General features: G+C 39.9%; 1 protein-coding gene across 1 annotated transcript; it reads right to left on the reverse strand.

Annotated features, from left to right (window-relative positions):
• Nucleotides 1-6957: 6957 nt before the first annotated feature.
• MYOD1 (myogenic differentiation 1) lies at nt 6958-11686 on the reverse strand. Its single transcript, XM_032230547.1, has 3 exons — nt 11141-11686; nt 7733-7811; nt 6958-7217 (listed from the first exon to the last, which is right to left on the reverse strand). The coding sequence occupies exons 1-3, from the start codon at nt 11684-11686 to the stop codon at nt 6958-6960; spliced, it is 885 nt and encodes a 294-aa protein (XP_032086438.1).
• Nucleotides 11687-12589: the final 903 nt, after the last annotated feature.

Raw genomic sequence — 12589 nt, forward strand, 5'->3', positions numbered from 1 at the left:
TCTTTTTTATCATTTGCTTGTGTAATGACTCTTTCTATACTCAGGCATTGTCTGCTGACTGCAATAGTTTGAGCTTCTGTCATAGTCACATGGATCATGAGAGCCCACTTGACATTTGGGGGGAAATGTGAGGAGAAAGCTTGGTATATCTATTCCTAGGAAAGGTCTGAATGTTTTGTGATTTCTAAAATTGACTAACCTCTCATCCTAAACATGAAACACTCAGGCAATTATGGAGAAGTGACTCATAAGGGAATAAGAGTTGTGGCCAAACTATCCCTCTCCTCTCACACTTTCAGATTCCACCTACATATAGGATAGAAATCACTGGTTAATTATTCACAGTTAGGAATGCTTTGTATCTTGGTAATAGCTTATTTTCTTAATAATAAACAAGTTACTGAATCTCACTTTCTGGACAGAAAGTTTCATCAGTAGTTTCTGGTCATTTAGAAACTTATAACGATAGGGCATTTATTAGGCAAAATCCTAATAATAGGATTTTAAGGTACTGTTAAGTTGCTTTCAAAGCCCCGCATACTATATCTTATTTCCTGTTTAACAAAAATGGAGCTTAGAAACATAAATAGTCTTTGTTTATTTTAGTGAAGGGTAAGAAAGCCAGTTAAATGGTAATTAAAATAGATCTTAAATGTAACAAAGAAAATACATTTAAATAATTCTCTTTGCTACTGAAATCCTTGGAAAATTGTGCTGTGTAATTGGGCAATTTACGAATAAATCTTGGCAGTATAATCTTGGTGGAACCAAGGTGGGCTGATCGAAAGGAATTCAACTCACAATAAGAGATCCTAGAATCAAGGAGAAGATTCCTGTCAATGAGAACAATTAATTAGTGGAAAGGTTTGCCCCCAGAAGTTGTGGATGCTCCATCACTGGAGACAACCATTTGTCCAAAATGGTATAGGGTCTCTTGCTTGAGCAGAGATTTGGACTAGAAGATCTCCCAGGTCCTTCCCAACTGTTAAACTATAATTTTGTAATTCTATGTAGATTCTCATTCCTGAGATGAAGATTTCCCAGCTGATCTTTCCTCCATTTTTCATCTGGGATGAATTGGTACACATAGGTGTGACACAAACAAAAGATTTTATATTTTGAAGAACAGGAACAATAGTTCCAGCCAATGACAAATCTAAATTTTCATTTCAAGAGATCAGGAGTCTTGGCTAGATTTAGAGCAAGCTGTGATACAGGATGCTGGATTCAACAGTTTCAATTTCATTAATTGGGAGATTCTAATGTTCCTAAATTAAACACCATTCTCATGAGGTATCAAATGTTCCCAGTATTTTCTGTGAAGAAGTAATTATCCCATTCATCTTAATGATCACTGCTGTGTTTATATTTTATTTTGCCCATTGTTGTTTTTCTCTACATTTTTTATAAGTAGTGGTATTTAAGTAAACTAGAAAAACATTGGCTACAGGGATTCTGAACTTCCAGATTAATTTTTTTTCTATAATTGAAGTTTGTTTTTTTTGCCTGCCCTAATGGCATTCTGATAGTAGTTAGTACAGTAGGTAGTAGTAGTGGGGATAGAACTGATAATAGGATAATTCTGCTGGAACTGGATCCATGGACAACAGATATCTCTGTGTTTGCAGCTTTCTGTCATATGGTGGTATAACTGAGAAGCTGATATCCTATTAATTCATTGTCCTGTCATGTTATAGTAGCTTTTTCTTGCTGTGTTAGAAAAAAAAAATGCACATACAAACCATGTGCCTCTGTGAGTGAGTGAAAAAGAATGTGTCTATTTTGAGATGTGTTAAATGCATATTCTCTGTTGTAACGTTAGAAGCAGCCTGTGGAAAGTTGGACTGCTAAAATAAATCATTGAAATTCAATACCGAGGAATACTTGTAGAATAGGGCATTCATTATTGAGCACAACTATTTTGACAGAGAGCTGTAAGGTTTCATCTTTACGTGAGGAGATCATTTCTTTTGCTTACAGGAAAAGGAAAATTTCTATAGAAAAAAAAAGCAAGAGAATTGAGAGACCATTTTTTTTGTGGAAATGTATTACCTCTTTTGAATAGTGAGAGAATTTTCCAGCGAGCAATACAAATTTACCAGACTTGGGAAGGACTTTTGCAACTCCATTATGTTTAAACCAACAATAGTTTAAACATGTTAAACAGTTAGAAAGTGTTTTTCTAGCTAATCTATTGGTTGGGTCTTTCCTTTCTCTCCTCTCCTCTCCTCTCCTCTCCCTTCCTTCCTTCCTTCCTTCCTTCCTTCCTTCCTTCCTTCCTTCCTTCCTATCAAGTCAGTGTCAACACAAAGTGACCACATGTTTTTTCCAGGAATAAATATATAAAAAATAAAAAATAAAGCAAGACTTAGCATACTAGATTTTTGCCAATATGTGTATGTGATAACATGGAAAGGGTCCAATAGGACTTACACAACCTCTATTTTGTCTGTTTTTTTAAAATTACTTTTAATATTTAAAATCCATCAAAGCAATGCCCAACTGAATTCAAATGGAACTTAAACAACATAAGAACCAATAATAAAAGTATGCCCAAACTTTAAAAATGAAAGCAATAACACTCACTGAAGTATCTTTAAAGACCAGGTTTAAAAGTAGTTTAGCCACACCTAAAAACCAAGAGAAAGTGAAGCAACTATTAACATGAAAGGGAATGCAATTCTTCAGTTTTGGAGTGGCATTCAGAAACCAAAACTGATTCTTTTCTTATGCCCAATAACTGGACTTTCTAAGAGGCGCTGCTCTTCAAAGGGGTTTTCATCTTTGAAGAAAAGGGAAAGTCTTCTTCAGCTTGATAGAGATGCCAAGCAACTGCATGGAGAAATTAATTCAGTTTTCTAAGCAAGGGGAAGAAGTTTGCTATTGCCTTTTTATAGGATTTTTTACTTCCCAATTTAGCCTTTAGTTCTGGTATTCCATGAAAGAATCCTGTCCAAGTACTAACCAGTCCAGATCCTGATTAGTTTCCAGGCCCAGCAAAGTATTGTTACCTGGACTTAACTCTGCAGTCAAACTCTCCAATTCACAATCTTTTTCAGGATGAGTGGCAAATTGGTGAACAGCCATCAAACTGGGGATTGAACTAGGACAAAGAGGGCAGCTCTAGATCAATGTGCTTAAATTTACATTAAAACAAATAAAAGGGGAAAAAACTAAACAGTAAGTCCTTATTATCATTTTTTTTTTTAGTCACTTTATTTGTATGCCGCCCTTTTCCCTGGAGGGACTCAGGGCGGCTCACAGTTCAAAAGGGGGGGGGGGGGGAGGACAAACAATTTACAACATAAAAGCACTACATCATTTAAGAACTCAACAGTCATACAATTCGAGTAGGGGTTAGAGTCTTTAACCCCAGGCCAGCCGGGATAGCCAGATTTTAAGTGCGGCGCGGAAGGTCTGGAGGGTGGTCATCATGCCCTATAGATAGGAATATCTATAGGAACATAGTCAAATAAGTCATACTGGGAGCTTCAATGGTGCAATTGAAGCTTTGTTCATTTTTGAGTCAGCCACATTAAAAGTGGAATATTTGGACATGTCTTAAACTGGAAAATATCAGAGCCAGTATAATACAGTACCCTCAGAGCCAATCTGCCAAGCATCCATCAATCCAAAGCTGGAAAAAGATCTGTTTGAAGTAACAAAGCCACTCTTCCTCCACCTCCTTTGGATCCCAGTATCCCACCTCCTCCCAGTATCCCACCTCCTTTAGGTCCCAGTAAAAAATCAGACTCCTGGTTGAAAGACTGCTCGGAGTCTTTCAGTACCGTCCAAAGATTCAGCATGCAATGCAACCATGTGGTTTATCAGCCTTTTCCATCTTACTTCCTCCATGTGTGTGGGTTAAGGTTTATAGGAGTTGGATCTATCTGGAAGGCACCAAGGAAGACTATTCTAGGTATATTGGTATGCCAATACAAATAATATATTGGAGGACAGAAATTGTAAATGTGGCTATTAGCAGAGCATTCTGGAAGACTGTGCTTCGAAGGAAGAACAACTTGCTCAGAAGTTCCAAGAAGCCAGTTTACTACCTAGAAAAAGAACAGCTGCATGAAAGTTATTTTCCTCGTCCCTGCCAGAAATAACATTTGGCTCCAACTGCTGGTTGCCCAGGAATTGTAAGCATGAGGGAAGATAAGATGAATAAGGGCTATTCGGTCATTTATAGTATCCTGGTCCAAACCAGGCCGCTTATAAGAGAAATCCAGACACTGATAGCAGAGAATCTGGAAGAAGCATTGGCAACTGTTTTTCTTATGGAGAAGCACAAGAAATAGAGGCCTCTAAAGATGAGGAAGACCCAAGTGGTGGCCAACAGCATTTCAGAAGATCTGGAAGTCTTAGCCACTCAAAGCAGATATTAGTGGCAGAGCAGGAAGACCCAGGAAGAGAATGACTTTACATTCAGAAGGCTGAGAAGTTCTCTGAACCCAAAGCTCTGAGAACTAAACAGTGGTAGAAAAGAAGCATCCAGAGAAGACGCCCAACATGTGGTCAGTAATGAAGCACCGAAGGCAGCCTAAGTCCTCCATCAAGAAAGCATCAGTTAATACAACTAAAAGAACCACTGGGAGTAGGCGATGAATTAAAGTCTGGCTAAAAGCAGTTTCCAACACCCTCCACTTTCCAACACAATCCAGTAAGCCACACAAGAGAATGTTAGTTAACATGGGCTATGGAGGACCAGGCAGAGGCCAAAAGTCCTAGTGGGGCCAGAGTTCAAGTTAAAAGGCAAAGTTAAAGAACAGAAACAAAGAGTACTGTAGAATATAGAATGTAAACATGTTAATAAAATAGTGTATAAGGTAATAGATATGAGAAAATAAAGCAGAAAACTGATTGTATGAAAAAAGAAGCAAATTTCTTAACATTGTAAAAAAAAACTTATATAATACAAATCTCATTTAGTGAGAATTGTGGGTCTCTTTGACTAGTACCACCTCATAAAGTAAGTGACCCTTTGAAATATATAATGGATTCAATTAGAAGGGATGATTTCCCCTGTATTTTTATAGCATCTTATTTGTAAAAGCAAAAGCAGAATGAATTGATTATTGAATCTGTGGGACTGGTTTTACCATAAGCCACAGTATAAAGTTATGACTTATTTCTAATTTGCTTTTAAAAAATAAACTATGAGTTCAAGATATGATGTGCAACTGCAAGTGAAGAGTGAAATTGCAGAAGCAATTGTAAATTTTTGCAGCTGTGGTTTCATGATAACTCATTCATAATATGACAATGAATTTGCCAATTATAGTTGAAAAAGACAAGAAATTTGAAGTCAGTAAAGTTGCTTTGATTGGGGTAAATACATTTGGTATTGTGAAGAAAATAGTCTCACTATATTGCTAAATTTTCAACATTCTAGGGATATTTGCACTTCTTCTCAAAATTAAACATATATTTTATATCTGTGTTCACATCCAGTCCTATTTGATTTTAATATTTTACAGTAGTGGATAGTTGACAACACCAATGCTATTCCCCTAATTCATAAGATCTCACACACAAGCTTATTAAAGAGTTCAGAAGTGTGTATCAATATGATTCATGAAAACCAAACTCTAAATACCATTCTTAAAACAGATGTTGGTAATAATATTTACACTGCCTGTTACCAGCCCAAGAAATGTTTTTTTCATACTCAAGCAATCCTCAAACTGACTGGAGTTACTCTTAAGCTATGCCTTGCTTAAACTGAATAAACCACATAACACAAGCATTTACAGTGACCTGAAACAAAATCCATCACATTATGGTTTAAAGTCTGAGTGGGTTCATTAAAATCTAGATTCCTGTTGACTGCTCATACTATTTAAATTATTTCTAGAGAATAGAAACTCTATGGTCATGACATTACAAATACAAAATTGCATTACATATAAAAAATATGGCCTCTAGCAAGTGCTCATTTCAGGAATGAGTAGTTTTTGACTGAATTTGCAGTCCTTAGAAAACACGAACTTGGTCATTCTGCATTTGATTACAACTTGGCATATTGTGTGAATTCAGTTATTATAGTTGATGTTTCATGGTTTACCACAACGCATGATTCTATGCACAGAATTATTGAATAAACATGCCTTAGCATGATGTGTGAACTACTTGCAGGTCTTGCCAAATAATTATCTGCAATGAAAATGTCAGAATATGCACAATAGCAGCACATCCAGTTCTTTCCAAACTCTATTTTGATCATGAAATTCTTGGTGACTTATATGACCAAACAGAATTAAAAATTACTTGTCAATATTATACTGGGATATCTAGCCAAAGACAAATAACTCCAACCATTTTATAAATAAGGATATTTATTTAGAATAGTGTTGAAAACATTCTCAGCATCCATATTGTATAAATATATAAAGTTAAAGTTTGGCACAACAAACCAAGCAACATTTAAATACATAGACATTTTTATTGTTCTTTCCATGGAAACTTTTTTTTTTGCAAAGTATACAAAATAATTGCTCTTGTTCTTTTTTTTTTTTTTAAAAAAGTGGTCCACAACCTTTTCTGCATATATGTGGATGTGATTATGGTGTGGGGGTTTAGATGGGGGGAACTGCAAAGAAAGGCAGCAATTCTGTTTGCATCTGGCTGCTTAAAGTATACAGATAATAATGGGAATTGAGCAGCCTATTCAGGACTGTAAGGATCCCCGTCCATTGACCTTTCCACGGTAAAAACATTGGCCATTTCATGGTGCACAATTCTAAAAGACCTCTATATACAAATTAAATAGCTTTTGTTTATAACCAATAAATAAGTGCATTCTTGGAGTAATACAAGCATGGAAAAAAAGGAATTATTAGATAGATTTGAAAGCGAGTAAAAAAAATAGCCGTAAGTATCGTTCATTCTCAGTCTTGGAAATGCAGGTTTAAGTATGATTGCTGGTTAAAAGAGAGCATTTGTCATATTTGCACTTCATAGCACTTGGTAAATAGGGTTGCTGGCATTGTTGTTGGCAGAGTCCTGTGGAATCTGAGTACAGCTGGCTGGGGAGCTGGTATGGGCTCCGGTATCACCCAGGCTGGGCCCTTCGTGGAGTGAGCAAGGGCTGCCTTCAATCCCACTTTCAGCTGTGGGTAAAGCAGGACAGGCTGTGCTCTCTGTTGAAATCCGTTCCACAATGCTGGATAAGCAATCTAGGCTGGAAACGACTGCATTCTTCCCTTGCTTTGAATCTAAAGACAGGGAGATCTGTCAATCTCAGGACAATACCAAGAAGCTATTTTTTTGCAGGAGTCCTCACACACACACTCACACTCTCTCTCTCATACACACACGAAATACATATATTTTATATCATATATTGCTATTCATCAGTCAAGGGAATGATTTCAGCTAAATGTCTACTCAATTCCCCTCTAGTTGCAAATTCAATGGACATTACAGTAATGGCACATAAGCTGGGAATAAGTGAAGCTGAGAACACAAAAAGGGACTGTTTTAAAATGTATGCATTTATTTATTAAATTTATATACTGCCCATCTCACTGTTCAAATCTAAAATTATTATTACCAATGCAACTGCTTACTTTGATCACCAATGAAAATTAAATGCATGCAACTTAATAACAGTAACAGTATATTTGATAAAATGTATATGCTTTCAGGTACATGTATATGAATAAAAAAAGTACCCGAAGTATTATATATCTCAATTGAGAAGAATCTTTTTTTAAAGGCAAATACTCACCACTGAGTGATTCTGAATAGTAGCTGCTGTCATAACTACTCCTTCTGCGAGAACTGCAAGGAGGACCACTGTATTCCATCTGAAACAAAACCCAACAATACAAGGCATTCAATCTTTTGTCTGGCATTAACAATAGCACTTAGACTTATATACCACTTCATAATGCTTTCTAAGCAGTTTAGAGTCAGGATATTGCTCCCAACAATCATTTTACCGGAGTGGAAGGCTGAGTCAGGATTGAGTTTGCCTGAAATACTGCATTCTAACCACTGGACCACTATGGCTCTTAGAACAGGAAGAACTGTTTTTTTTTACTCTTAACTGAATTCCAAATATTCATCAAAGTAGGAAACAAAATTAAATTACAAGAGAATTGTTAGTTGCACAGCAGCCAAGGATTATACATGACTCATTTATCTTTCCTTGTCAAATGATCTCTTCGGCAAGTCATAGACTCCCATAATTCCTGTGCTTCGATTAAATCCTCCTCTTGGACGATTTTAGACTGTGAGGTTTCAGAGCAATTGAAAGTTATGTTAACAGTAACCCTCTCTGTCACACCCCAACAATGGAATAAAATCAGCTCAATGAAAGATTAAGTAGAAAATCCATGTCCTGCCCAAGATGAAGTTCACTAAATCACACAGAAACACTAATTCTTTTTCAATCTAGCCTACCTCATGGGCTCCTTATTGTGGGGATAGGATTTAGGGGGAAAAGACTCTCTTATATGTTACCATGATGTTCCCCCTTTCAGGGGAAAAATATCTCATGAACAAGATTTTTTTTTTTAGAAAAGGGAAAGAAGGTTGGTAGAAAAGTCTGTGATATTACAAATTGGATTTTACTGCAGCACGCTAATCTTCGTTTCTTTTCTAAATTGCTATTAGATATATTAAAGCACTTTATTATTGCAAAAAATCTTCAATAAGTTACTTAAATCCACAACTGTGTTATAAATTTTTGACTAGTAAAGTTTTTTTCCTAAATCACAGAACTCCATGCACATTTATTAGAGAGTAAGTTCCAAAGAAGGCAGGATGGTCCTTAGAAAATGATGATAGAATAAAGTATCCATTGGCAAATAATGCTTTTTTACAGAAAGGCTTTGAGCCAGCAGTTTTAATGAGCATCTTTCAATGAAGGTTCTACACAAATGAACAGATTCAGAAGCATTTACTTTGGACTGCTCCATTCCCGAGGAAGTGAATGAGGTTAGGGTGTAATTTTAACTGCCATCTACAACTCAAAAATATTAACTTTAGGATATATAGTTGTACGGCTAGGGAAAAGGGGAGATGTATCTTTGGATAAGCAAGATGAGAACGTTCCATTTAACATACAGGATAAGTATGCATTTTCCGCAGTGATTAAATGTCATAAGCAAATAATAATTATATTTGCTTCAAGAAAAAAAAAACACAGAAGGGCTCATTTTACTGCAAGGAGGCCAGAGGGAGTTGAATTTCAGAAGACACAGATTGAATTTCATACCACAAATCCTCTGGAGCAGAAAGAGTGATACTTAAAAGTTTGTTCCCTAACTGTTTGAAGTTGCTGTTGCAGTACTTTATACGTGACTTTCTTGAAGTGCTTTTGTGTACATGCATGTCTGTGCACCAATGCCTTTGAGTCAATTCTTGACTCCTGGACAATTTTATTTTGGAAGTGGTTTGCCATTGCCTCTTGCTTAGGGCTGTGACAGAATGACTGGCCCCAAATCATTCAGCTGGCTTCATGCCTGAAGCAGAACTCAGGTCTCCTGGTTTCTAGCTTGTTGCTTTAACTAAAATATACCAATCTGCATCTCTTACTGAGGATGTTTTAAAATTGTATATATTTTCTTTAGTTGGAGTCACCAAAGAAGTTTCTGTTGAAAAATAACCCATTACTTGAATAAATGTATAAGTAATGTACTCTAGATTAGGAAGCATGTCCCCTTGAAGTGAAATCCCACCAATTCAGTGGGTGCTCATTCCTTACGATGCAACCTCACTAATACAACTATGGCTGGATGGAAAGATGAATTGGAACTACAGAGCTAAAAGCAGAACAGAGAGACAATTTATTCCATCCATTTATTACAACCACTGACACATAAGAATTTCCATATCAAATTTCTCCTGTCTCCACCCTAATTCCTGAGGGAACAAATAACCCAAACTGGGATTAAGACAGCAAACCTCCCCTCCCTTTTTACTCTAAAACTGAGAGAACCAAGAAAAACCCCTTGCCTAGGCACCGTTTTCTTCTCTTTCTCTTGGATTAGAGACTAAGCCTGCTTCAGCACCAGAAGAAAGCATTCCCTATTTTCCTGGACATAAGGATGAACAGAAATTGATCCCCCTTTCCCCTTCCAAGGAATCAGAGGGCACTTGGAGAAAGATGCTCTCAAAAGGCATCCCAGAAAGATTATAAGCTTTCTCTTTTGTCCTGGAAATTAAAAACAAAATGCAGAGAAAACCTGATATAATGCATGTCAAGGACAATAAACTGCATTGTATCTCCTCTTGAACACAAACTAAACAAGAAGTCCTCCAACCTAGCACTATTGTCAGTAGTTACCATTTTAGGAAAGGCAGGCTAACACTTGCAACCCTAAGAAACTTTTTAAGGAAGCCAAGACTAGAAGTTGGGGGTTCCCTCTCCCACCTGGGGAACCGTAGTTTCTGAAAAGACCATGAAAGCATGCTGAATCCTGCCCCCACCCCCAAAATGATTCTGAGGTTTGGGTAGGCTGAGGCACATTTGGGAACTTCTGGCTTCCATGCCACATATTTGAGGGAGAAACATCCTCCCGTCTCAGACCACAGCCTCTCATCTTTAAGAGGACTGTCAAGACATGCGGGGAAGTCGGTCTTGTGGCCTGCCCATCTCTCCTAGGCTATTCAATGTGAATAGCAATAGCTCTTAGACTTATACGGGTAGTCCTTGATTTACAAGTTCATTTAGTGACCATTCAGTTACAACCACACTGAAAAAAGTGACTTAAGACCATTTTTTTACACTTATAATCATTGTGGCATCCCCGTGATAATGATGTGATCAAAATTCAGAGGCTTGGTTACTAATTCATACTGTTGCAATTTCCCAAGATCCTGTGATCATGTTCCCTACACTTTTGACAAGCAAAATCAGTGGGGAAGCTGGATTCACTTAACAATCACGTTACCAACTTATTAACTGCAGTGATTCACTGAGCAATGGTGGCAAGGAAGGTCGTAAAATGGGGCAACGTTCACTTAACAACAGAAATGTCAGGCACAATTGTATACAGCCTCCCTAACCGGTTTACAGAGTCAGCATATTGGAACAGCCTCCCCCCCCCCCCAACAATCTGGGTCTTCATGCAGACCGAAGCGTCCTCGATCAGCGGCGGCTTTTTTGTGCCACAGCACGGGGACTCACCATGCCGTCGGAGCAATTAGAGCGGGGGCTGGAGGCGTCGGAGTCGCCGCTGTAGTGTTCCAGGACCGGGTAGTAGACGTCCTCTTGCTCCCGCAGCAGCGCCTGGAGGCTTTCGATGTAGCGGATGGCGTTACGCAGGATCTCCACCTTGGGCAGGCGCTGGTTGGGGTTGGTGGAGGTGCAGCGCTTGAGCGTCTCGAAGGCCTCGTTGACTTTGCTGAGCCGCCGCCGCTCGCGCATGGTGGCCGCCTTGCGGCGGTCGGCGTTGGTGGTCTTCCTCTTGCAGGCCTTGCAGGCCCAAAGCAGGCAGCGGCCCGCTTGGTGGTGCCCGCTGGGCGCCCGGATGTGCTCGTCCTCGTGGCCGTGGTGGTGGTGGCCGTGCTCGTCGGCCTTCAGCAGGCCTCCCACGTGCACCAGCCGCGGGTCCAAGTCTTCGAAGAAGTGCATGTCCGACGTGTTGAAACAAGGGTCGTCGTAGAAATCGCCGCCGGGCGAGAAGGAGCAGAGGGAGCCCTCGGTCAGCTCCATGTGGCCTAGGACGTCCATGGAAGGGCGGTGGTCGCCGGGCTCCCCACCCGGGCAGACGGCGAGGGCTTTCTTAACGCGAAAGGCGGGCTCCGGGGCCAAATGAGCCACGAAGGGCCGCGGGAGGGGGCTTCGGCCTGGCTTCCCGCTTCTTTCTCCCCTCCTTCCCCCCTTCCTCCGCCGCTCTGCCTGCCTGGACGCAAACGGCGGGCCCTTCCCGATGCCATCCCGCCGGCTCCCCTCGTGGCTCTATTTATCCTGGCGAGGAGGCTGTCCGTTCCTCCGCAGCCACCTCTGCCCCACCTGCCGGCCTATCCCCTCGGGCCTCGCAAAGCCGGTCGACGGGAGGGGCGGCGGCGGCGGCGGGGGTGGGTGGGTTTGTCTTGTCTCCAAGCGGGCGGGAAGGGAGAGGCGAGAGGCCGGGCCGTCGTGATTGGAAGGAGGCCGAAGAGAGACGCCCGTCGGTCGAGAGCCGGAGCAACGTGGCCGTGTTTTGGAGAGAAGGGACGGGTGGGGAGGGGACAAATGTCAAAACGCCTGTCCGGGTGGTGGTGGTGGTGGTGGTGGTGTTATCAGCCGGAATGGGGGGTCGAAATCGGCCCAATACCACCCGTGATTAGAAGAGAGGAGATGCTCTCGGTTTTCATTCGTTTTCAACATGGTGCTTTTTAAAGTCTTTGTCCTTTGCTCTTGGAAAAACTTGTGGAAAAAAGGAATAAATGCAGCAATTGTAATAAGAGCCGGTTTTGGAATCGGGTGACTTTTTTTTTTTTTAAAAAAACCCTCTTTCTCTTCTCCCTCTCCCCCCTCCTTCCATAAGGCAAATCTTCATTTTACCATGTCAAAAACGTTATGCTCTGGGCTCTCGACTGAAAGGTAAAATGATAATAATGTTATATTTGAGATCACATCGAATTTATTTTT

This window comes from Thamnophis elegans, chromosome 1 (assembly GCF_009769535.1).
Source record: "Thamnophis elegans isolate rThaEle1 chromosome 1, rThaEle1.pri, whole genome shotgun sequence".
NCBI lineage: Eukaryota > Metazoa > Chordata > Lepidosauria > Squamata > Colubridae > Thamnophis > Thamnophis elegans.